The sequence below is a fragment of the Elephas maximus genome, chromosome 1, assembly GCF_024166365.1.
Source record: "Elephas maximus indicus isolate mEleMax1 chromosome 1, mEleMax1 primary haplotype, whole genome shotgun sequence".
Lineage (NCBI taxonomy): Eukaryota > Metazoa > Chordata > Mammalia > Proboscidea > Elephantidae > Elephas > Elephas maximus.
The window spans coordinates 2,300,847-2,328,415 of NC_064819.1; the positions used below are offsets into that span (position 1 = coordinate 2,300,847).

A 27,569-nucleotide genomic window follows, 5' to 3' on the forward strand; every position below is an offset into this window, starting at 1 on the left:
TAAAACACAGTATACTCAACATGGCTCTGATGGTTCTGGGCCTTGTAATTCTCCAGAATCATCACTCTCATAGATGAGTCGCCCTTTTTCCATACATCTAAAAAGTTTAGGAAATTTCACTTAACAGGTACTAAGTTCTAGTGACTACAGCTCAGTGCCTGTTAAATGCAATTTCCTAGATTTTTCAGATCCATAGAAGAAGGAGGGTCATCAACCAGAGTGACAATCCCAGGAAATGACAAGATCTGAGTCATCAAAGGTACGTCGCTGAGCACTCAGCTACCGAGTGAAAGGCTGGCAGTGAAAACCCACCAGCCACTTCAGGGAGGAAGATGTGGCAGTCTGCTCCCGTAAAGGCTACAGCCCAGGAAGCCCTATGGGGCACTTCTACTCTGTCCTATAGGGCTGCCAGGAGTCAGAATCGCTTAACAGGACATAACAAGTTCTAGTCATTCCCTGAAAGTTGTTTTATTTTAGTATTAAATTTTTAACACGCTTTTAAAAAATGTTTAATACTTCAAAATTGTAAATATTTTGATTAATTAAGAGTTCCAAGGAGCCCTAGTGGCACAACAGTTAAGCACTCAGCTACTAACCAAAAGATGGGCAGTTTGAACCTACTCAGCAGCTCTTCGGAAGAAAGACCTGGCATGGTAATCTGCTGCTGTAAAGATCACAACCAAGAAAATCCTATTTGGCAGTTCCCTCCTGTCACATGGGGTCACTATGAGTCAGAGGCGACTCGACAGCACCCAATAACAGCAACAATTTTGACAAGATACAGCTAACTGATGTTTTACTACGGTAATATAATTTTCCCATGTAACCAGTCATAAACTCCAAGTTTCTCTGGGCAGCTACTTTTTAAATATGTTAATAGATTGTTGTTGTTATTGTTGTTAGGCACCATCAAGTTGGTTCCGACTCATAGCGACCCTATGCACAACAGAACGAAACACTGCTCGGTCCTGCGCCATCCTTACAATTGTTGTTATGCTTGAGCTCATTGTTGCAGCGACTGTGTCAGTCCACCTCGTTGAGGGTCTTCCTCTTTTCCGCTGACCCTGTACTCTGCCAAGCATGATGTCCTCCTCCAGGGATTGATCTCTCCTGACAACACGTCCAAAGTATGTAAGACGCCGTCTCGCCATCCTTGCCTCTAAGGAGCATTCTGGCCGCACTTCTTCCAAGACAGATTTGTTCGTTCTTTTGGCAGTCCATGGTATATTCAATATTCTTCGCCAACACCACAATTCAAAGGCATCAACTCTTCTTCGGTCTTCCTTATTCACTGTCTAGCTTTCACATGCATATGATGTGATTGAAAATACCATGGCTTGGGTCAGGCGCACCTTAGTCTTCAGGGTGACATCTTTGCTCTTCAACACTCTGAAGAGGTCCTTTGCAGAAGGACCTGGCAGTCTACTTCTGAAAAGCATTAGCTAGTGAAAACCTTATGAATAGCAGTGGAACATTAATAGATTAGAAGGAACTAATGTTTAAAGAAAAAGCATATCCAAGGATAGTCGTTACATTATTTATTGTGGCAGAGCAGGTAACAAGCCGATTCTTGCGAAAACCATATCAGATACATTCTATTCCCATTTGACAGCAACAAAGAACTACTCCGAGCCAAGTCAGATATCTTAAGATCAAACAGCTGGTAAGCAGCAGAACAAGAACACAGATCCACTTGACTTCAAGGTGAGACGTGAAAAAGCGCCCTGCTGTCTCCGTAATGGTAGATGGCGGCACAGTCCTGTGGAGCCAACGGCCAGGGTTCAGTCTCTTCTCTGACACTAACTGGTTACGAGCCCTTAGACAAATCACTTAATTTTTGTGAGTCTTTTCTGAGTTTCTTCACCTGTTAAATGGAGATGTAATGGTAAATACCTCCTAAGTAAGCACTCAGGAAATGTTAGCCACTTTTACGCTCTCCTATAGTAACACAAACATCACTCATGAAAAGTGAGTAGGAGCATTTCTAGCAACCACAACTTTGCCTTTCTTGATATTTAAGCTTTTAAAAATTTTGCCATAATGCCTACCTCAGCTTAAACTTCAATTTTTGCTTGAGTACGGTGGCTGGGAACAGAGCACATTACCTGAGGGTCAATGACAGATTCACTCAGAATGGACTGGGTGACAGGGTCTTCGTTCACTACAATGGGACTCTGAGAGGAATCGGGAGCCATTGTCACATTCGGAAACCCTGCAAAGGAAAATAAGCCATAATGGTTTGGGTTCATTTCATTAAACTGACGCGGCAAGTGCTATGCACTGCCATAGGTTTGCACCACAAAGAAATCTAAAGCAATCACGTAGCTCACACTGACACAGCCTTACTACATTCTGGGCACCGCTGCAGATGCTTTTCCTATGTTAACTCGCTTTATCCTCACGAAACGCTATGAGGTAGGTACTGTCAGGACCTTCATTTTACAGCATTAAACTGAAACTCAGAAGAAAGACACTAAGCAAGTTGCCCAGTTGCACTAACAAGTAACCAAGCCAGGATTCAAACATTAAACTAAAAACTATCGGCTTGCTAGATTATGATAACAATGTAGTATATGCACACTAAAATAAATAATTCTGTATATCTAACAAGAGGAAAAATTCCTTTTCAAGAGAGATTGATGGTGCTTTAGGTCTCAAACTAAGCTTTAATCAAATTATGTATACAAATATTTTAATTATATGGTAATTTAATATCAATAAACCAAAAAATGAGTCTTATTTTATAATTATGGAATGCTGTTCATTGCACCATAACATATTTTAATAGACCATAACAATTTACCTTTCCTTATCTGAGTAACTGGCAATAGTTATGTTCATAGTTGAAAGCAAACACATTATAATAAATTCAAGCATAACAACCATAGAGACTATATACCCTAGGATACTTGTAACACAAATAATAAATGCCTCAGAAAGGATTTTAAATTCTAAATGGTCAGCTGCAGGCTACAGATAACAAGAAAAAGAAGCCTTTGTATGAATTGGCAAATTTACCTGTGCGCCGACGAGGAAAATCAACAAAAAGATCTTTTGCTGCAGCCATCAAATGATCAGATCTTTCCAACACATCCTGCATCTGGTATTGATCAGAAAGAATCTAGATGTGTGTGAATGATAAATATTACTAAAAAAATAAAAACAAAAACACTTTTCAAATTACAAAGGAGAAGTCCATACAGAGGCATAGAGCATGAAAACAAACACAGGCACCCACCTCCTTTTAAAAATCCTTCAGCGGCAGTATCATTAAGTACTCGCAGGTGCCGCCACTTGCCTGTCAGTTTCTCTTACCAGCCTGTTGCTGTGATGCTGGAAGCTATGTCACCAGTGTTTCAAATACCAGCAGGGTCACCCATGGTGAACAGGTTTGAGAAGAGGCTCTAGACTAAGGCAGACTAAGAACAAGGACCTACTTCTGAGAAACTGGCCAACGAAGACCTTATGGACAGCAGAAGAACACTGTCTGGTATAGGGCCGGAAGATGAGCCCCTCAGGTTAGAAGGCACTGAAAATACAACTGGGGAAGAGCTGCCTCCTCAAAGCAGAGTCCACCTTACTAACACGTATGGAGTCAAGCTTTCAGGACCTTTATTTGTTGATTTGGCATGACTCACAATGAGAAGAAACAGCTGCAAACATTCATTAATAATATGAATGTGGAATGCATGCCATAGGAACGAGGAAAACTGGAAGTCAACAAAAATGAAATATTGATCTTATCTAAGATCGATATCCTAGGCATCAGTGAGCTGAAATGGACTGGTATCAGCCACTTTGAATCAGACAATCACATGGTCTACTATGCCAGGAATGACAAACTGAAGACAATGGTGTCACATTCGTCGTCAGGAAGAACATTTCTAGATCTGTCCTGGCGTACAACATTGTCAGTGATAGGACAATATCCACGTGGCTACAAGGAAGACCAGTTAACATGACTACTATTCAAATTTACGCACCAACCACCAAGGCCAAAGAGGAAGAAATTAAAGATTTTTACCAACTTCTGCAGTCTGAAACTGATCAAACATGCAATCAAGAGGCGCTGATAATTCCTGGCGATTGGAATGTGAAAGTTGGAAACAAAAAAAGGATAAATAGTTAGAAAATACGGCCTTGGTGACAGAAACTACGCTGGAGATTGCATGACAGAATTTTGCAGGACCAACGACTTCTTCACTGTGAATACCCTTTTTCAGCAACATAAAAGGAGCCTACACACGTGGACCTCATGAGATGGAATACACAGGAATCAAAATGACTACACCTGTGGAAAGAGATGATGGAGAAGCTCAATATCATCAGTCAGAACAAGGCCAGGGGCCGACTGCAGAAAAGACCATCAATTGCTCGTACGCTAGTTTGAGTTGAAGCTGAAGAAAATTAGAGCGAGTCCATGAGAGCCAAACTACAACATCAAGCATATCCCAATTATATTTAGATACCACCTCAAAAACAGATTTGACTCATTGAACACTAATGACCAAAGACCAGATGAGTTGTGAATGACATCAAGGATATCATACATGAAAAAAGTAACAGGTCATTAAAAAGACAGGAAAGAAAGAAAAGACCAAAATGGATGTCAGAAGAGACTGAAATTTTTTCTTGAATATAGCACACCTAAAGTGAACAGAAAAAATGACGAAGCATAAGAGCTGAACAGAAGATTTCAAAGGACAGCTCGAGAAGACAAAGTAAAGTACTATAATATGCAAAGACCTGGAGTTAGAAAACCAACAGGGAAGAGTACATTCGGCATTTCTCAAGCTGAAAGAACTGAAGAAAAAATTCAAGCCTCGAGTAGCAGTACTGAAGAATTCTATGGGGAAAAGAATGAAAGATGCAGGAAACATCAAAAGAAAATGAAAGGAATACACATAGTCACTGTACCAAAAAGAACTGGACAACGTTCAACCATTTCAAGAGGTGGCATATAATCAAGAATCAATAGTACTGAAGGAAGAAGTCCAAGCTGCACTAGAGGCATTCGTGGAAAATGAGGATCCAGGAATTGGTGGAATACCAGTTGCGATGTTTCAACAAACAGATGCAGTGCTGGAGGTGCTCACTCATCTATGTCAAGAAATTTGGAAGACAGCTACCTGGCCAGCTGACTGGAAGAGATCCATATTTGCGCCCATTCCAAAGAAAGATGATCCAACAGAATGCAGAAACTATCAAACAATATCATTATATCACACGCCAGTAAGACTTTGCTGAAGGTCATTCCAAAGCAGTTGTAGTGGTACATCATGGCAGGGAACTGCCAGAAAGTCAGGCTGGATTCAGAAGAGGACGTGGAATCAGGGATATCACTCCCGATGTCAGGTGGGTCTTGGCTGAAAGCAGAGAATACCAGAAAGATGTTTACCTTTTATTGACCATGCAAATACATTTGCTTGGATCATAACAAATTATGGGTAACACTGTGAAGAATGGGAATTCCAGAACACTTCATTGTGCTCATGAGGAACTTGTACATAGACCAAGAGGCAGTCGTTCCAAAAGAACAAGGTGGTATTCCATGGTTTAAGGTCAGGAGAGGTATGCATCATGGTTTCATCCTTTCACCATACTTATTCAATCTGTATACTGAGCAAATTAACCCAAGAAGTTGGACTATGTGAAGATCATGGCATCAGGGCTGGAGGAAGACTCATTAACAACCTACGATATGCAGATGACACAACCTTCCTTGCTGAAACCAAAGAGGACTTGAAGCACTTACTGATGAAGACCAAAGACTACAGCCTTCAGTATGAATTGCACCTCAATATAAAGAAAACAAAAATCCTCACAACTGGATCATGATAAACAGACAAAAAACTGACATTGTCAAGGATTTCATTCTACTTGGATCCACAATCAGCACCCATGAGAGCAGCAGTCAAGAAATCAAATGACATATTGCACTGGGCAAACCTGATGCAAAAGACCTCTTTAAAGTGTTAAAAAGCAAAGACGTCACTTTGAGGACTAAGGCGTACCACCTGACCCAAGCCATGAAATTTCAATCACCTCACATGCACGGCAAAGGTAGAGAATAAATAAGGAAGACCGAAGAACTGACGCCTTTGAATTATGGTGTTGGCAAAGAATACTGATCATACCATAGATTGTCAGAAGAACGAACAAGTCTGTCTTGGAAGGCGTACCGCCAGAATGCTCCTTAGAGGCAAGGATGGCGAGACTCTGTCTCACATACATTGAGCACGTTATTGGTAGGGAACAGTCTCTGGAGAAGAACATCATGCTTAGTAAAGTAGGAGGTCAGCAAAAAAGAGGAAGACCCTCAGTGAGATAGGCTGACACAGTGGCTACAACAATGGGATGGGCTCAAGCATAAACGACGACTGTGAGGATGGCGCAGGACAGGGCAGTGTGTCGTTTCACTCTGTTATAATAGGGTCACTATGAGTTGGAACCAACTCACCAGTACCTAATAACAAAAACTCGTAGATGAGGCTAATGTCATAATTAGTTGTTTTCAAATGATTGCCTGTAAACCACACTAAGACATACATATTAAATCATGAGCCAGTACACACATACACACACACACAGATACGTGTCACTGAAATAAAAGTTCCACAGAAACTGTATCTAACTCCATGAGAACCACTCAGATATTTTCTTTTTAATTTCTATTCTATTTCATTTTTTAAAATGATGGTTACAATTCACAAGCTTGATTTTACAATCTATTAAAAAGTCGTGATCCGCAGTTTGAAATACAGCAATTAAGAATATGAATCTTTGAGCTGTAAACTCAGAGGTGTGAATTCTGAACCAAAAACTCAGAGGTATTTCAACCACTAAAGTGATTTCGTAATACGCTAATGGGTCATGGATTTTTTTTTTTTTTTAATGGGTCATGAGTCACAGCTTAAAACAACACGATGTAAAATATAAGTTTGGGGAGATTAAACAGAAAGTGTATTGCTCCTGTTTTTATAAACCAGTCAGTTTTCTATACTGGAGAGGTGGGAACTCCAAAAATCAAAGAAGTTCTATTTCTTATGTGCTTCCAACTTTTTTTTTTTTCCAACTTAGAAAATGTCATAGTTGGCGAGGCCAAAGCCCAGAGTAAAAGTAAGTCACCTCCATCCACCACCACTAGGTGGCATCATTAAGTTGAAAGAGTCTCAAACTCGGAAACGGTGGGTTTCCAACACTGACTCAAATCAGTAAAACATCTGGTAACTATAAATAGTCTTACCAGAATTCAGTTACTGTTTTAAGGTACCGAGAAAAAGCGCAAGAATCACGTTCTTACTTTCTTTTCTTTTCCTATAGCCAAGCAAGTTGGTTCCATTGATGAGAACAAAGGTCCCGATTTGGTCCTTCCACAAAGAGGATCAACTTTGAAATGGTCTAAGGCCAAGAATTTGGAGCCGGAAGACTGGGGTTCTAGGGCGAGTCAAGGGATACAAAGCAAAATCCAACTTCTTTAAGCTCAGTTTCCTGATGCGTAAATGGAGCTATGCCCACTTCCCCAAGCCCACAGGGGTGTTAGGGAGATGTGGACACTCTGAAAAACCATACAGCACTACAGAGATGTTTAAGAACGTAGTTACAACCTACATGATGCCATGAACCAAATCTCTATCCCTTGTTAACTATCTCGCAAGTACCTGCAATGAGAGCTTAAGAAAGAGCATTAGTTGATCAGTGTTGTCTACCTTTATACTAGAAAAATTACGCCACGTGTATTTCCTAATGTAGTTTGAAGACTTTCTTATCTAAAAAAAATAAGCACTGGCTTTGTCTCGAAATAACAAGATGTAATCGAAAGAAGCAGATGGTGGGGGAACAATCTTACTAATATGGAGACCTGAGACGAGTTATAATGAGGTCTCGAGTAAAACTGCTGCCCTTTGTTAGTCTCTGCCTGACTCCTTGGGGCAGGTGGTTTAAGTGGCCAAAACAGTGGACTGGCTTTCCTTCGCTCCTTCTAGATTGTTCTAGTACTCTTTTCTGATAAGGCACATCCTTCTAATAGGTAAAGCCATCTCTGTAAACCCAACTGCATATACTGTTTCCCCAGGTGGGTTTGCAGAGCACAAGGCCAAACTTAGGGTGGGGGTGTACACCCTGAGTTATCAATGGATCAGCTAAGTTCCCTGCAACAACGTCAGAAACCTGTCACGCCAGCACTTTTATTCCATGATAACAGAAACCAGGAGGAATTGGGAGATTACAAAGACATCTGGGAAGTCAGTATAATTTTGGCATTTACAGAATCTTTCTGAAAGCCTCCCTGTCTCTGAGTTAGACGTGGACCCTAATTTGCCTGACTCCCATAGCAGAGGTACATCACAAGCAAATGAAATCGAAGCTTCTGCCGGTCAAAGGGTTTTTCCCTTAACTTGTGCTAACCTAGGTTCCCGAGAGCTCCAGCTTTAGCGGGATGGGTCCGGATGGCTGATACACACTGATTAAACAGGACATGCTCAAGGGATCTTCTTCCCTTGGTCTAATCACATCCCTTAAACAAAGACATTATAAATTTAGCAATGTCAAAATAACAGATGCACGTATCCTTTGACTCAATAATTCTACTTCTAATAATTTATCCTCGGACATGTACCCAAAAGCATATTCAAGAGTATTCATTACATTATTTATTATGGCAAGGCAGGAAACAGTCTGTGAGCAGAGACACTGCTACTTGTCCACCAATATCCCTTCTTCCGCATTAAACTTGAGCGAAGTACACAGATGGATATCCCAGCCCTTGCAGGTGGGAACAGCCATGTGACGAAGTTCTGGTCAATGGGAGATGAGCCGAACTTCTGGATGGTACATAAAAAGGAACAGCAGGCACTCTCTTTCCTGCTTCCTACTGGCTGGAATAAACTGGAGGAAGCTGGAGCAGCCAGCCTGTCCTTGGAGATGGAAGCCATGTTATAAAGGACAGCAGGGCCACCTTACCTCTAAACTGTGTCCTAAGGAAGAAATTTCTGTTTTGTTCAAAACACCATATTTTGGGGTCCCCCCACCAGATGTTTAAACTGTACTCTAATACACAATCTAAATATTCACCAATAAAGGACTGGATAAATTATGGTACACTTATGAGTCGGAATCAACTCGACAGCAACGGGTTATACACAAAAACAAAAAAATGAAACTCACTGTCTTACTTCCCATACTGTTTCTTGCTCCACAACACCTGATTATTTATCCAAATACCCCACGTCTGGCAAAAGGTTGAGCCAAAAACAGGGGGCTTACAAATTGGATAAACACACAGTTTTTTCCCAAAGTGATCCAAAAGCCCCGCTATGAAACTGAGAAAAACAATTACAGTTGCTAGTGGTTAACAGCTACAGCTGCTAACCAAAAGGTCAGCAGTTCAAATCCACCAGGCACTCCTTGGAAACCATAGCGAGCAGTTCTACTCTGTCCTATAGGGTCACTATGAGTCGGAATCGATTTGACGGCAACAGGTTTGGTTTTGGATTTTGGTATACATATATATGTGAAGCCCTGGTGGCGCAGTGGTTAAGAGCTCAGCTGACAACCAAAAGGTCAGCAAGTTGGAATCTACCAGCCGCTCCTTGGAAACCCTATGGGGCAGCTCTACTCTGTCCTATAGGGCACTATGAGTCAGAATCAACCAGACAGTAAAGGGCGTTTTTTTTTTTAATGGGTTTATATGTATATGTAAGGCATTAACCATGTGCCAAGGACTGTACTTAACCACTTTACAAGTGTTATATCTCTGAAATCTCATTAACATGTTCAGACAGGTAATGTTATCTCCATCTTAAAGATGAGAAAATTAAGGCTGAGACATTAAACAACTTGTATAAGGCCACATAGCTGGTAAGCTGGGGAGAAATTCAAACCACCATACTACACCCTAATGGTCACTTTGCTGATTTTTTTAGTCTCTCTAGAGTGTAAATGTGGGAAAAAGGGAGAGAAATCACTTTATTTTCCTTCTAAAAGATAATAAAGTTTAGCATTACCTCCTTCATGATAGCCAGCCTCCTTTTCTCAAGATTGGAAGCTTCTGGTTTCTGCTTCCTCCATTTTCTCTTTAAAGCTTTTTCTTGGAGTTCCCAGTGGGCTAATGCTCTATTCTTCGATTTGTGTATTTCATGACGACGCAACTACATAGGAGAAAAAAGTATTATGATATTTCAGGAACAAAGATGTAGCCGATTCAGATGGTGGGAGCCCACCATCTGGTCTAGTTCATCCATTTTTTTATTCTTTCTGGTCCAACATATATGCGTATTTATATATATTCACACTCAAATTTGTCAGTCCTCTAAGTTTTCAAAAATGATTTTAAAAAAAGTATTTAGAACTAGTAAGCTTAGCTAAAAAGCAAATAAAAAGTATCAATTTCTATTTCCTTTGTATAGGACTATCCAGTAAATCAGTGTTTTTCAAGCTGCAAGTTGGCACTCATTTAGTGGGGAGTAAAATCATTTTTTTTTAGTTTTAGATTTTAAAATTAGGAAAGATGTGCATCAAGGCTGTATCCTTTCACCATATTTTTCACAATATTTTCAATCGCCTTGCATGCATGCAAAAGCTGGACAATGAATAAGAAAGATCAAAGAACAGATGCCTTTGAACTATGGTGTTGGCAAAGAATACTGAATATACCATGGACTGCCAGAAGAATGCACAAGTCTGTCCTGGAAGAAGTACAGCCAGAACGCTCCTTGGAAGCAAGGATGGTGAGATGCCATCTCACTTACTTTGGACATGTTATTAGGAGGGACCAGTTCCTGGAGAACATCATGCTTGGTAAAGTAGGTCAGTGAAAAAGAGGAAGGCCCTCAATGAGAGGGACTGACACAGTGGCTGCAACAATGGTCCCAAACACAGCAACGATTGTGAGGATGGCGCCAGACCAGGCTATGTTCCTTTCCACTGCACACAGGGTCACTATGAATGGGACCCAACTCCCTGGCATGTAACAATAGATTTTTTTCCTTAGTATAAGCTTCACTGAGATGTAACTCACATACCATAAAATTCACCCTTTTAAAGCATGCAATTTAGAGGTTTCTGGTATATTTATAGAGTTGCATAACCATGACCAGAATTTAATTCCAGAACACTTTTCTCATCTCAAAGATAACCCCATAATCGCCAGCAGTCCCTCCTCATTCTCCCCTTCCCCAGGCCCTGGCAGCCACTAATCTCCTTTCTGTCTCTACCGATTTGCCTTTTCTGGACGTTTATATTAATGGATTCATGCAGTATGTGTAGTCTCTCGTGACCAGCTTCTTTTACTTAGCGTACTGTTTTCGAGTTCATTCACGCTGCACCACGTATCAGCACTTCACTCTTCTTTACCGCTGAATAATATTCCATTGTAAGGATATACCACCTTTGTTTATCCATTCATCAGGTGATGGGCATTTGGGTCTTTTTTCGTTGCTGACTTTCTGGCAGTTCCCTGACAATGTACTGCTGCTGCTGCTTTTGAAATTACCGTCAACGAAATTTTGCTTGCATGTAATATTAATGAGACCGTTCAGTAAACTTCCACACTCTGTTGGCTCACCTCTGGGTTTCTACTTTTCGTTTATTACGAATAACGCTGTCACAGACACTTGTTTTCAAGCTGTTGTGCGGACGTACGCTTCGCTTCCCTTGGGTGTGTCCCCGGAGTGGAACTGCTGGGTCCTGCAGTCACCGTGTTTAACATTTGGAGGGACTGCCAAACAGTTTTTGAGAAGCAGCTGCACCGTTTTATAATTTTATCAGCAACGTATCAGAGTTCCAGTTTCCCCACATCTTCACCAACTCACCTAGTATCGTCTGTCACTTTGGTTTCAGTCTCCTTGTCATTGTCATGTGCCATCGAGTCAAACCTGACTCACAGGAAACCTACAGGGCACAGCAGAACTGTGGACGCCCCAAGGGTTTCCAAGGAGTGGCTGGTGGATTTGAACTGCTGGCCTTTCCGTTAGCAGCTGAGCTCTTGACCACTACGTGACCAGGGCTCCTTAGTGGGTACCAAGTTGTTTTTTTAATTGTAGTTTTGATATGCACTTCCCTAATGACTAATGATGTAGAGTATCTATTCGTGTGCTTGGACTGGTCAACTGGTATTTCTGGTTTGGAGAAATGTCTACTCAAATCCTATGCTCATTTTCAAACTGGGTTATTTAGCTTTTTACTGTTGAGCTGTAAGAGCTCTTATGTATTCTTGATACAAGGCCCTTATCAGATACGTGATTTGTAAATATTTTCTTCCATTCTGTGGGTTTTATTTTCACTTTCTTGACAGTGTCCGTTGAGGTACCAAAGATTGTAATTTTGATGAAGTCTAATTTGCCTCATCTTTCTTTGTTCATGCTTTGGTGATCTAAAGAAAACTACTGCCTAACACAGGGCATGAAAATTTATTCCTATGTTTTCTTCTAAGAGTTTTAAAGTTTTAGTTTTTATATTTTGAGTTAATTTTCTTTATATGGTGTGAGATAGGGATACATCTTTATTGTCTTTCATGTGGATAGCCAAGTGTCTCAGCACTATTTGTTGAAGATAATTCTTTCCCCATTTAACTGTCTTGGCACCTTTGTTGAAAATCAATTGACCACAAATATAAGGGCTTATTTCTACTCAAATGACCTATATATCTATCTGTCTGTCCTTATGCCAGTACACCATGTCTTGATTACTATAGCTCTGCAGTAAGTTTCAAGTCCCACTCTTTGAAACTACCCAAAAGGTGGTATCTCCTCCGTACTGTTGCACTTACTACCTACATGAGGCACTGGGTAAATGCCGTCTAATGCCTATCATTTATCTCTATATGTGTATGCTTGATCTCCCTGGTCAGGCTGTTAATGCTTTGAGAGGCAGGGGCCACATCCATTACAACTTTGTGGATCTAATGGTTAATTCAGAGTCTTAATCACAGTAAAACCAAACCCACTGCTGTCGAGTCGATCCCGACTCATAGCGACCCTATAGGACAGAGGAGAACTACTGCCCCAGAGGGTTTCCAAGGAGCGCCTGGTGGATTCTAACTGCCAGCCTTCCGGTTAGCAGGCGTAGCACTTAACCACTACGCCACCAGGGTTTCCTTAATCATACTAGGTGCTCCCTAATTCTTGATTGAGGATAATAATGATACCTAATTAACTTAAAATTTTTTTGTTATGAAAATTTTCCAACTTACGTGAAGTAGAGATAGTAAAAATAACTCATATACCACTCATCTGGATTTAACAGTTATCAAGGTTTTGCCACGGTGGCTTCATGATCACACCCTTTTTCACTCGGCTGCACAAGCTTTAAGCAAATCCCGGACAACGTGCCATTCACTCTTTTAACACACATTTTTAAATACGTGAACATTTTCTGACATAACCACAATGCCATTATCACACCTAACAAAAGTAACAAAAATTCTTTGGTATTAGTGAATACTCACTACACATTCAAATTTCCCTGATTGCCTCAAAAATGTCATTTTCAGTTTGTAGGAATCAGAATCCAAATAGAGTTCTTATATAATACTTAATTTTTAGTCTCTTAATGGACTGACTTCTTATTACCTGGTAAAAACTCATCAGAGTATTTTATTAGGCGACATAGGGATTTTGTTAGTATTACAGAATTTATAAAGCCAAATGTTTGCTTTTGCCCTTTAGCCACCTCAGTGAACTCCTACAAATCTTAATACCACTGGCTCTCATTTCTGCTTCTGCTTTAGGACCTCTGCTTCCCTGGATTTTTACACCTCCCATGTCCCACTTCCACATGACACCATCGGCAAGGCTATAAAAATGCTGCCCTGTTATCTGTGGCAACGATGTGATTTTCATGAAATGGGTGTGATTTACACCTAAGGCGACTCAGTGGTTTTGCCTGTTTAACCTTGAGCTCGGTAAGCGTGTGTCTGTTTATATAACTGCATACGTAACCAAAAAGTTTAATGAAACAATTCTTAACTTTATTACCAAAGCGTGCTCTTATATTTTCTATTCTCCATTCCATTTTATTAAAAACATGCTGATTTTCACCTGCTAATTGATTTTAAACCAAAATCACCAGCTGCTGTTGAGTTAATTATGACTCATGGTGACCCTGTGTGTGTCCGAGTAGAACTGTGCTCAATACGGTTTTCAATGGCTGATTTTTTAGAAGATTGCTAGGACTTTCTTCCAAGGAGCCTCTGGGAGGACCTGAAGCTCCAACCTTTCACTTAGCAACCAAATGTGTTCACCGTTTGCACCCATCTAAAAACTCCCAAATTGATTTTGTTGTTGTTGTTCGGTACTGTCTGGCTGGTTCTGACTCACAGCAACCCCAAGTACAACAGAACAAAACACTGCCTGGTCTTGTGCCATCCTCAGTCATTACCATGCTTAAGCCAGCCCATTGTTGGAGCCACTGTGTGTCAATCCATCTCGTTGAGGGTCTTCCTCTTTTTCACTGACTTCTACTTTACCAAGCATGATGTCCCTCTCCAGGAGGCTGGTCCTTCCGGATAACATGTCCAAAGTACATGAAATGAAGGCTTCTAAAGAGCATTCTGGCTGTGCTTCTTCCAAGACAGATTTGTTTGTTCTTCTCATGGTCCATGGTATATTCAACACTCTTTGACAACACCATAATTCAAATGCATCAATTCCGTAGTCTTTCTTATTCATTGTCCAGCTTTCACCTGCAATATGAGGCAATTGAAAACACCATGGTATACTCTGGAGTCAGGTACACCCTAGTCCTCAAAGCAACATCTTTGCTTTTTGACACTTTAAATAGGTCCTTTGCAGCAGATCCGCCCAATGCAATACGTCATTTGATTTCTCAACTGCTGCTTCCATGGGCGTTGATTGAGAATCCAAGTAAAACTAAGTCCTTGACAATGTCAATATTGTCTCCATTTATCATGATGTTGCTTCTTGGTCCAGTTGTGAGGATTTTTGTTTTCTTTATGTTGAGGTGTAATCCATACTGAAGCTTGTAGTCTTTGATCTTCATCAGTAAATGATTCAAATCCTCTTCATTATCAACAAGCAAGGTTGTGTCACCTGCATATCGTAGGTTGTTGATGAGCCTTACATCAATCCTGATGCTGCATTCTTCTTCCTATAGCCCAGCTTCTTGGATTATTTCCTCAGCGTACAGACTGAATACGTATGGCGAAAAGATAAAACCCTGACATATACTTTTCCTGATTTTTAAACCATGCACTATCTCCTTGTTCTGTTTGAACAACTGCCTCTTGGTCTATGTACAGGTTCTACATGGGCACAATTAAGTGTTTTGGAATTCCCGTTCTTCACAGTGTTATTCGTAATTTGTTATGATCCACACAGATGAATTCCTTTGCATAGTTGATAAAGCACAAATAAATACCTTTGTGGTATTCTCTGCTTTCAGCCAAGGTCCATCTAACACCCATAATGATATCCCTAGTTCCACATTCTCTTCTGAATCCAGCTTGACTTTTTGGCAGTTCCCTGTCGATGTACTGCTGCAACCATTTTTTAAATTATCTTCTGCAAAATTTCACTTGATATTAATGATATTGTTCAATAACTTCCACATTCCCTTGGATCACCTTTCTTTGGAATAGGCATGTATATGGTTCTCTTGCAGCCAGTTGGCCAGGTAGCTATCTTCCAAATTTCTTGGCATAGACAAGTGAGCACTTTCAACACTGCATCCGTTTGTGGACATATCTCAATTGGTATTCCATCAATTCCTGGAGTCTTGTTTTTCACCAATGCCTTCGTGTAGCTTGGGCTTCTTCCTTCAGTACCATCGGTTCCTGATCATATGCCACCTCCTGAAACAGCTGAATGTCACCCAATTCTTTTTGACCAACAGAACCTTCTATTTCATTTATTTCTTTTGATGCTTCCTACATCATTCGATTTATTGTCCATCCAAAAAACCAAACCCGTTGCTGTCAAGTTGATCCCAACTCATAGCTATCCTACAGAACAGAGTAGAGCTGCCCCATTGGGTTTCCAAGGAGTGGCTGGTGGATTCGAGCTGCCGACCTTTTGGTTAGCAGCCGAGCTCTTAACCACTGTGCCACCAGGGCTCCTTTTTTTCCCATAGAATCCTTCAATATCGCACCTTGAGGCTTGAATTACTCCTTCAGTTCTTTCAGCTTGAGAAATGCTGAACGTGTTCTTCCTTTTTGGTTTTCTAACTCCAGGTTTTTGCACATTTCATTACAATGTGTTACTTTGTCTTCTCCAGCCATCCTTTGAAATCTTCTGTTCAGCTCTTTTACTTCATTGTTTCTTCCATTTGCTTCACCTACTCTTCATTCAAGAGCAAATTTCACAGTCTCTTCAGACATGTTTTATTCTTTTCTTTCTTATCTTTTTAATAACATTATGCTTTATTCATGTGAACGACCTTGATGTCTTACCACAACTCATCTGGTCGTTGGTCATTAGTGTTCAACAAGTAAAGCTATTCTTCAGATGATCTCTAAATTCAGGTGGGATATACTCAAGGTTATACTTAGGCTCTCTTGTGGACTTGTTTTAATTTTCTTCAGCTTCATCTTGAACTTGCATATTAGCAGTTGATTGTTCCACAGCCCCTGACTTGACTGATATTGAGCTTCTCCATCATCTCTTTCCACAGAAGTAATCGTTTGATTCCTGTGTATTCCATCTGGCGAGATCCCTGTGTATAGTCAACTTTTATGTTGCGGAAAAAGTTATTTCCAATAAGTAAGTCATCGGTCTTACAAAATTCTATCATGCAATCTCCAAGGCCATATTTCTATCACCAAGGCCATATTTTCCAACTGCTGATCTTCCTGTCTGTTTCCAGCTTCCATACTCCTAACACCAGTAATTATCAATGCATCTTGATTACATGTTTGATCAATTTAAACTACGGAAGTTGGTAAAAATCTTCAATTTCTTCATCTTTGGCCTTAGTATGCAAATTTGAATAGTCATATGTAAGGATATTATCCTATCACTGACAGCGCTGTATTTCAGGATAGATCTTGAGATGCTCTTTGTGATTATGAACGTGTCACCACTCCTCTTCAGTATGTCATTTCCAGCATAGTACACCATGGGATTGTCCAATTCAAAATGGCCAATACCAGTCATTACAGCTCGCTAACGCATACGATATAGATCTTTAAGTGTCCCATTTCATTTCTGACAACTTCCAATTTTCCTTGATTCATACTTAGTACATTCCACGTTCCAATTATTAATGGATGTTTGTAGCTGTTTCTTCTCATTTTGAATCACGCCACATCAGCAAATGAACGTCCCAGAAGCTTGATTCCATCCACATCATTAAGGTTGCTTTACTTTGAGAAAACCGCTCCTCTCCAGTTGTATTCTGAGTGCCTTCCAACCTGAGGGGCTCAACTTCCGGCACTACATCAGACAGTGTTCTGCTGCTCTCCATAAGGTTTTCACTGGCCAGTTTTTTCAGAAGTAGATCACCAGGTCCTTCTTCCTAGTCTGTCTTAGTCTGGAAGCTCTGCTGAAACCTGTCCACCATGGGTGACCCTGTTGGTGTTTAAAATACAGGTAGCAGAGCTTCCTGCATCACAGCAACACGCAAGCCACCACAGTACAACAAACTGACAGATGAGTGGTGGCAAAAAAAATCTACAGCAGAAACAAAAAAAAATTAGTAGGGCTTGAACTGGGATTAAGAAACAAGTAAAATACAGATAGGTAGTGGGGAAAGTAAGGAAAGCAATCCAAGTAAAGAAAAGAGGTTGAAAATAGCATGAATAGGGGCTCAGAAGTAGGACATATGGCTTGTTCAAGGGATAAATTATTACATTGACTAGACCAGTTTGTATAGGGAAATAATAGCAAATAATGCTCTACATTAGATAAATGGTAGACAGACAGATAGACAGACAGACAGACAGATAGATACAGAGCAATACTGAAGCAGAAAGATCTGGACTGTAAATCTAACCTATCTAATGAAAATCCCATAATGCTAACTGATATTCTTAGCTAAAATGAGTGTGTTTAGAAGATATGCTTTTCCATTTTGTACAAGCATGATTGTTGTTAGTTGTTGCCCAGTCAGCTCCAACTCATAGCAACCTTATGTGTAAGGTTGGTCCTGTGCCATCTTCATGATCATCAGTATGTTTTAGTCCACTACTGCGGCTCTTGTGTACTGCCTTCTAATCTAATAGGCACTTTTTAGGACAATATTCTGTTGGGATTCCTAAGGTTTTCACTGACTAACTTTCAGAAGTAGACCACCAGGCCCTTCTTTCTAGTCTGTCTTAGTCTGGAAGCTCTGCTGAAACCTTTTCACCATGGGCAACCCTGCTGATATTTGAGATACTGGTGGTATAGCTTCCAGCATTCTAGCAACACACAAGCCACCGCAGTAGGTTAAACTGTCAGAGAGGAGGCGACTATGTAATCATAAACAGAACTAAATGTCACTGAACTTCCAGGAATTTCTTATGGTTTCTATTCTGAAGGCTAGAAACCAAATAGCAAAAAAAAAAAAAAAACTGAACAAACTAGTTAACTTTTGCTATTAAACTTACCAGACCTTCAGGACTTGCCCGATGGACTGTTAGATCATTCACAGTATCCTGCAAAAAAAGACGATCTTTAAAAAGAAAAGTTTTCTCTTTTTGTTTTCTAGCATGTACTGCACTTAATGTATGAAAACGGATTCAAAATTCTGGGACCAGAGAGTCCTGCTTTCCAGGAAACAGTATTTTCAATTTAAATATTAACACAGGCGATTTTTAGGAGTCTGACAGAAAATAAGCACTAAATCCACCAAGCAGGTACACATTAGATTAAAACAACGAATGTGACAAGGTAGAAGCCCTGGTGGCATGAGCACCCAGTTGCTTACGGAAAGGTCAGTGGTCTAAGACCACCGGCTGCTCTGAGGGAGAAAGCTGTGGCAGTCTGCTTCCAGAAAGACCACAGCCTTGGAAGCCCTACGGGGCAGTTCTACGCGGTCCTACAGGGTCGCTACGAGTCAGACTCAACCTGCCAGCAATGGGTTTGGTTTTTTATAACAAGGTAGCATGTAAGTCAAAATGAGTAAGCTTAACTAAAGCTTTACTTCCCAAACTGTATTTCATGGAGTCCCAGGGTTCCAAGAGGCAAGTCTAAAGATTTCTCAAGTGTGGTCACTGTAACTCACACCCAGTCACCACTGAGTCAATTCCGATTCATGGTGACAGCGTATGTGTCAGAGTAGAGCTGTGCTCCACAGGGTTTTCAGTGGCTGTATTTTTGGAAGCTAATCACCAGGCCTTCTTCCAAGGCACCCCTGGGTAGACTCAAACCTCCAACCTTTCAGTTAGCAGCCAAGGGCATTAGCCATTTACACCACCCAAGGTCTCCATGGTCACAACAGAGTGGTTCAGTTTGTGTCCATACAGACACGTTAAGGATAAAACCAAAACCAAACCCGCACTGCGGTTAAGACGATGCTGACTTATCCCGACCCTACAGGGCAGAGTAGAACTGCCCCATGGTGTTTCCAAGGACTGCCTGGTGGATTCGAACTGCTGACCTTTTGGTTAGCAGCTGTAGCTCTTAGCCATTACACCACCAGGGTTTCCACCTTAAGCACAGAAGCCACCGTAATGACAGATGAGGTTCCGGGGCACTGTATCGTTTCAAAACATTTGGAAATAGCCACTCAAGTCAAAGAGGCATTTAACCAACGTGGCAGGGCCACCATGTTTCACAACTCCAGGAGGTGTCATTAACAACTCAGTAAATAGGAACCCCTGGAATTGTGCAGTGCACAGCCTCACCACTCTAAGCAGTGCCTTGCCAATGTGAATTCAGCCATTCTGCTATCCAGATGTAGGAAAGCAGGAAATAAAACAGGTTAGAGTTTACTTCTAAGTGATGATAAATACAAAGAAAACTGCATCTTGTGAAACAGCTTCTGATATACTAAAAGACCCAACGTTTGGGCCATGGTTTAGATCTGGCTCAAGTCTTTGCTACACTAAAAGTTAGCCCTCTTACATTTATGTACAAAAGAACAAGGCACGAATACAAGGTAATGAGAATTGTTTTAAATAAAGACCATAATAAAATCCAGGCATACAAGTAAGTGGTATGCCTGGAATTTGTTCCCATGGGGGAAGAGATAATAATTTCATTAGTGTTGCTTACAACTGTTTTCAACAGGATTTCCCTTCAAGCTAATTTACAAGCCATTCAAGAAAATATCTTGTTTCAAAACAGTATTGTTCAGCTTGATTTCTCCTTCATCATTCACCAGACTTCACACCATGTAACTTCTGACTCCTTCCCTAGATCAGTACACCTTCAAAAAATAAAGATTTTTTCCAGCATGGAAGAAAAGAAAAAGTAAATGAGGAAGGCTATGAACGCAATTTCAAATGATGGGTTTCATTACGTTTTGAGCTACAAAGCGTATCAGAATAAATACTGCACTTCCGAAAGTGACGAGTGTCAAGTAGACAATACTTATCACGTGCTTTTTTTTTTCCTTTTAATCAGTCATTTCCTTAGTCACACCCTTATATTTTAGAGCCAATTTGGTGACAACAAGACAATCTAAGCACAGAGAAGTCCCACTGCCCCATCTCTAGCTGCTAGCAGTTTGTCAAGGGTATCTGGCTAATGTGGTTGGCCACAACCCGGAAGGTTCCAAGTCAAAACAATCCCTGAGATACCAGGCTAGTTCCTGACTTACCCTCCACGTGGAAAGTGAAGGGACTTCCTGGTCTAAACCAAAGTACTAGGCTGCAAGAGATATACGTCCCCTTGGTAATGGTATGGGGCATTCAGGCTAGGAATCCGGGATCATATGACCCAAAGGCACTTGAGACGTGTGTTGTATCTCAAGAAGAACCTTTGTACTGAAATTGATCAGCCTCTGGATGGGAACAACAAACAATCTAAGGGGTAAGAAAGTAAGGATCACCCACTTTTTCACCCAAAATGCCAATCATATGACTAGGGTATCACTGATTGCTCTGGGCAAGCCTATAAAAGGTACCAAAAATTTCAGACTTCAGTGATCATGTTAGCTAAAGTTGCCCTAAAGCAGTCAGTTTTCAGCCAAAGCTGAGAAGGGGGACTTTTTTTTTTTTAAAGACACACTGCACACCCACTTAAGATTCCAATTCATCAGAAGAGGTAGGCGTGATAGCCTAGATACGTGTGTTCTAAAAAAGCTCCCCAAAGGATTCTGTTCTTCCCTCCCAGGCCTACGATGTAAATGTCTGGAAACCCATTCTGCCCTATTACATGCTGAGCCTCATTCGAAGCACTGTTTGAATGACCTGAGCCATGTTGCCATGTTACTACTGGTCCAGAATAATGTTACAATGTTATATTATCCCACCTAGACTTACATCCCATTCTTGCTTCACTGAAGGTTTCTTCTTCTTCACTTTCAGTACTTTTCTTCCCCCTCCCCGGGGACCATAACGGTTCACTCTGACCAACGACATCTAGGAGTAACAGTCACAGTAAATTTTTAAAATACAAGAAAAAGTAATAATTAAGCACCACCAAAGGGGGAAAAAGACACTTAGGAAATATAAAATAAATCTTGATATGTCAGAAGAAAAATGTATAACTAAAGGAACCAAAAAAACCAAACTCAAACCCATTGCCGTCAAGTCGATTCTGATTCATAGTGACCCCAAAGGACAGAGTAGAACTGCCACACAGGGCTTCCAAGGTGCAGCTGGTGGATTCCAACTGCTGGCCTTTTGGTTAGCAGCCAAGCTCTTAGCCACTGCACAACAAAAAAAACAGACTACCAAAATACTTGGTTCTCTTACTTTACCATTAATACAAAGTTAATACTGAAAACTACAGTGAAAGGTCTCAAATCAGTAACTTAAATATTTGCTTAATAAAGACCTGTAGGAATGCAGAAGTTATGACCTAAAACAGAGAACAGAATAGTTATGTTTTGTCATTGATTACACAAATTCACAATTATTAGAGAAAATGGCCAGTCACAGGCTAACAATAGGAATACAAGGGGATGAGAGGAAGGCATAACACTCTAAATCACTACTAGGTACAGACGTGCTTACCTTAAAATAACGACAGCTAAACTCCAGAGAACAATGACATATGACACCACTTCTAGTCTCTCTCTCACATGATAATGGAACAGGGTGATTATTTATTTTAAACCAGAGTTTGTCAATTGCCAACATTTGCCTGGCACTCTTAAAAGAGCAAAGCTAAGGACACTAGACTAAACATTAAACAAAATGAGAAAAAGGTCTATAGTTCCTGATCACTAGGATTTTATAAAGCATACATATGACTAAAAAAGCAACACTGTATGACTCCTATGCCAGAACCTCTGTACACACCTGAATAATTACACAACTTTCCAGCTGATGGTACTCCAAATTATCCTAAAACGAAAAGCCTAGTATTTTCCTTAAATACATTTTTTTAAAAATCATTTAGTCTACTCTAATAAAGATGCCTAAATGCAAGTCTTTCTCAAGAGTTTGCCCTTAATTTTCTTTGCTCTCTGCTCATTCTCTCTCTCATCACTCTTCAGCCTGGTATCAAATTTCAAGGGGTTTATAATCCAGCAGGGAGATAAGTCACATACAAATTGGAGAATAATATTTAAGTTGTATGTGTGTGATGGGGAGGGTGATGACGGTGGTGGCGGTGGTGGTGACGGCATCAGATCACGCGTATTGAGTGTTTACTACATGACACGTACTGTTCTGCTCTTCACATGCATTCTTCCTTTAAACCTCACAGTAACCCCATGAGGTACTTACTACTTATTACCCATTCTACAGATGAGAACACTGAGGGACAAAGAGTTAAACTGCGAAGGTCACAGAGCTAATAAGTGGTAGCACCACAAATACCATAAAAATGATAGGAATGGACTAGAACTGAAAATCCAAAAATAAACCTCGCAACTGATTTGAACAAGAGTGTCAGAATAAATCAATGGGAAAAGAATAGTCTTTTCAACAAATCATGCTAGGACAACTGGATATCCACGTGAAAATGAATGAAGTTACACCCCTACCTCATATACAAAAATTAACTCGAAATAAATCATAGGCTTAAATATATTTCAAACTACAAAACTCTTAGAAGAAAACATAGGAGTAAATCCTCGTATCTTAGATTAGGCAATGCTTTCTTAGATACGACACCAAAAGCTCAGGCAACCAAAGAAAACATAGATCAATCACACTTCATCAAAATTAAAAACTTTTGTGCCTCAAAAAAGACCATCAAGAAAAAGACAACCCACAGAATGGGAGAAAATACATGCAAATCAAATATCCGATAAGGGACTTGCATTATAAACATATAAGATCTTACAACTCAACAGGAGAAAGACAAATAACCCAATTTAAAAATGAGTCAAGGATTTGAAGAAACATTTCTCCAAAAAAGATACACAAACGGCTAATAAGCACATGAAAAGATGCTCAACATCTTCAGTTATGAGGGAAATGCATACCAAAACCACAATGAGAAACAACCTTATAACCACTAGGATGGCTACAATAAAAAACATGGATAATACCAAGTGTTGGTGTTAATATAGAGAAATCAGAACCCTTAATCATTGCTGACTGGAATGTAAAATGGTACAGCCACTTTGGAAAACAGTTTGTCAGTGCCTCAAAATGTCAAACAGAGTTATCATGTCATCCAGCAATTCCACTTCTGGGTGGAATACCCAAGAGACCTGAAAACATATGTCCACACAAAAACTTGTACAAAAACGTTCATGGCTGCATTATTCATTGTAGACAAAAAGTAGAAACAACCCAAATGTCCACAAATGATGAATAAAAAAGATGCTATATCCAGAGGCTCATGGAGACCCTACAGGACAGAGTAGAACTGCTCCAGAGTTTCCAACGAACGCCTGGCGGATTCGAACCGCCGACCCTTTGGTTAGCAGCCATAGATAGCACTTAACCACTACGCCACCAGGGTCGCTATGAGTCAGAATCGACTCCATGGCACTGGGTTTGGTCTTTGTTGGTTTTATGGCCGGTGGTGATAGCTGCACAACTCTGTGAATATACTAAAAACCTCTGAATTGTACACTTTAAGTGGGTAAAGTTTATGGTATATGAATTCTATCTCAATAAAGCTATTATAATAAAAGACTGGGAAAAACCTAAAAGTTGTTCAAAGAAAGGATCCTAATGTATTTTACTCTTTAATCACTAGGATTTTTAATTTACACTCCAGAAACAATCTATATAATGAATCATGAAGCCATTAAAATTATATTAAGCAGAATGTTTAATGACACAGGAAGATACACAAAAAGTTAAGTGTAAAAAAGCAAAATAGAGAACTACACGTATGGTATATTTTCAAAAATATATATTTACATATATATGCGTATACATGCAGATGTATATATACACATATATATCGACCCTATAGGACAGAACAGAACTGCCCCATAGGGTTTCCAAAGCTGTAAATCTTTAAGGAAGCAGACTGCTACACCTTTCTCCCCAGAACAGCTGATGAGCTCAAATAGCCAAACTTTCGGTTAGCAGCTGAGCTCTTTACCGCTGCACCACCAGGACTTCACATAAATATATATAGTTAACAAAGCAAGCACTTATTCTGTGCTAAGCGCTTCCCATTTAATCCCACAAACCCATTGAGGCAGGAACAGAACATGGCACCGGACTGTCTGGATTCCCATGCCAGGTTTGTCGCTTACTATAAAATGGAGCTAATTAAATATCAGCAAGGTGCATGGAACCCCTGCCTAGCACATAAAACCCAAAAAGCCCTATTTAAGAACCGAAGACGTCGATGACAATGACAACAGCTATTAGGACCCTTTTCCTAATGAGAAAAATGGGATTTAGAGAGATTAAGTCACAGCAAATGGGCAGAGCTGGGAACTGGCACTCAAATCCAGGTCTGTCCGTAGACCTCAGCTAGAAAACCTTACTAGAAGTGGGTTATCTCTGGCTGGTTCTATATTTTCCAAACTTTATATAGTGAACCTATGTTACTCTTAAAAATAGGGGGAAAATGATTTCACGTTATAATTTTAAAAATATTATACTTATTCAGAGGCTGAAATTCCATCAGCCTCGATTCTGAAAACCCAGTCACGCATATGAAGCACACACAGGCTCAGGAACCGTCAGAAAAGCTGTCAACAGGCCGCTGTTCTCGTTTCTTTGACAGGTGAGGCCCTCAACTAAAACAACATCAAAAATTCAGGAAAAGAAATAGTTACGCTATTTGTAAAGCAATGGTGGCTTCTGATGGTAAATATAATGTATCCAAACAGAAGTTTGTTTTTTTAGCAAAGCGATATGGAAATTAATATAAACATTACCAATAATGGTGACTGTATTTTTCTTAACCAAGAATCTGCCTTTGTGATCTAACAAAGAAACACTGTGCCACTGATGAGGCCAGAGGCATAAGGGTGCTGTAGTTTGCACACTGAAATGTGGGACTGTAGCGATATTCTGATGGTTTACAGTGCTATGGAGTCAAAATGATAAAATGAGCACAACCCAGGAAAAAAAAAAACCCGCTGCCATTATTCCGACTCAGAAAATCCAGACTTATTTAAAGAGAATCTGAAACAGTAATAGCTTCCTAGATGCTATCCTTTCCTCCTTTTCTTCTCAGGTGCCCACGGGGCCCTCCTCACATACCATCTAATCAAGGATCTTCACCCAGTTCTATCCCCAGCCCTATCTGTCTTCCACTGGGCACACTCTCCCGTCACCCATGGATTGTTTCTGAGAGCTTATCACAGGCCAGGCCATAGCCGGGCACTGGAATACAACAGGAAGCAAGTCTAACGTGGTGCCAGCTCTCCTGGAGCTTACTTTCTACATCACCAAGGAGAGGTTCACACTCTTCCTCAGCGATCTCATCTACTCCTGGGAGAGAAGTTATGAATGAATCTGGCACAAAAACATACTGTGAAAACGAGTCTAGAGTCCATGGTTCACAGCTTTCCCCAAAGTACCAAACACTCATCTCTAACCATCTCCGGTGCACAACCCCCAAATACCGCAAATACAGTGTAGCCAAAATACAGTTCCTCATCCGCTCACCCCCAAACCCTACTTCTGAATATATCATTGGCTTGCTCAGTAAATGTCTGCTGAATTAAGCTGAACTGGCAGCATTACCGGAAAGCCTGGTGGCATAGTGGTTAAGTGCTACAGCTGCTAACCAAAAGGTCAGCAGTTCGAATCCACCAGGTGCTCCTTGGAAACTCTACGGGCCAGCTCTACTCTGTCCTACAGGGTCGTTATGACTCGGAATCGACTAGATGGCAACGGGTTTGGGGTTTTTTTTTGTTTGTTTCGCGGGGAGCGTGGGGGGGGGCATTACCATCCCTCTAGTCGCGCTGGTTTAAACCTTAGCATCAACTTGTTTCTTCTTGTCTCTCAGCCAATCAGACACCAGAGACGCCTCTTTCCCTATAATGCCTTTCCCATCTGTCTTCTCTCCTCCACCTCTGCTCGGAATGCTTTTGTCCAGCCTCTCATCATTTCTTCCGACTGGTTTCCCCCTCCCTCATTGGCTCGCTCCATGTCCCCCCAGTTATTCTGGAAGCACGTGCTGAGAACCGGGCACTGCAGACAGTAAGAACCTAGAGGACGCCTGTGCGCCGAGTCCGCGGAAGGACTGCAATTAAACAAGCGGTTACATCCAAAGCGTAACTCGAGAAGCAAATCCCAAGCCGCGCGCTGAGACAACGTCTCCTCCCACCCGCAAAGGTTCCCGGCAGGGGAGGCGTTTCCAGCCCCCTGGAGAAGCGGACCTTGGCTGCAGCCGCCTCCAGGCCCGCTCGGCGCGCAGTGCGCACGCGCACCCTCGGGTCGCCCCCAGCGTGCGCGCCACACACGGCCCCAGACACGCGTCCTGACAGCAGACACTCGCGAACACGCAGCAGCGCAGTGCGCACGCGCACCCTCGGGGCGCCCGCAGCTTACGCGCCACACACGGCCCCAGACAGGCGCCCTGACCCGCGGACACTCGCGAACAGGCGGCGGCGCAGTGCGCACGCGCACCCTTGGGGCGCTCCCAGCGTGCGCGCTACACGCCGCCCCAGACACGCGTTCTGACAGCAGACACTCGCGAACACGCAGCGGCGCAGCGCGCACGCGCACCCTTGGGGCGCTCCCAGCGTGCGCGCTACACACGTTCCCAGACACGCGTCCTGACACGCGGACACTCGCGAACACGCGGCAGCGCAGTGCGCACGCGCACCTTCGGGGCGCTCCCAGCGTGCGCGCTACACACGGCCCCAGACACGCGTCCTGACACGCGGACGCTCGCGAACATGCGGCAGCGCGGCGGCGCTTCCGGTACTCAGTACCCCTACACCAGGCGCCTGCGTGCCCCGAACAAAAAGGGGACGCCACCACTGCTCCCCCGACCCCACAGCCTCGGGCCCTGAGGATCGGTGGTCTGCGGGGTGCAGGCCTCCACCCCGCCATCGCAACCTGCCTTGCGGTTCCCCGGCCGCCGCCTCCACAGACACTAACACTCCAGGGTCTGGAGCCGCCCGGCCCGCCACAGACTAAAACA

At 41.6% G+C, this 27,569-nt stretch overlaps 1 protein-coding gene across 2 annotated transcripts in view; it reads right to left on the reverse strand.

Annotated features, from left to right (window-relative positions):
- CFAP44 (cilia and flagella associated protein 44) overlaps positions 1 to 27,239 on the reverse strand; it is a 261,809-nt gene extending 234,570 nt beyond the window's left edge. The window contains exons 1-6 of one of the 2 annotated variants that reach the window (XM_049876485.1): positions 26,972 to 27,239; positions 21,362 to 21,460; positions 18,542 to 18,589; positions 10,005 to 10,148; positions 3,019 to 3,121; positions 2,106 to 2,212 (exon numbers count right to left, since the gene is read on the reverse strand). In XM_049876485.1, coding sequence (XP_049732442.1) covers positions 2,106 to 2,212; positions 3,019 to 3,121; positions 10,005 to 10,148; positions 18,542 to 18,589; positions 21,362 to 21,460 — 501 coding nt within the window. In that variant the 5' untranslated portion in view covers positions 26,972 to 27,239. Of the gene's footprint in view, positions 1 to 2,105; positions 2,213 to 3,018; positions 3,122 to 10,004; positions 10,149 to 18,541; positions 18,590 to 21,361; positions 21,461 to 22,057; positions 23,130 to 26,971 lie in introns of those variants that run through there. The other variant, XM_049876503.1, reaches the window with a different exon arrangement.
- Positions 27,240 to 27,569: the final 330 nt, after the last annotated feature.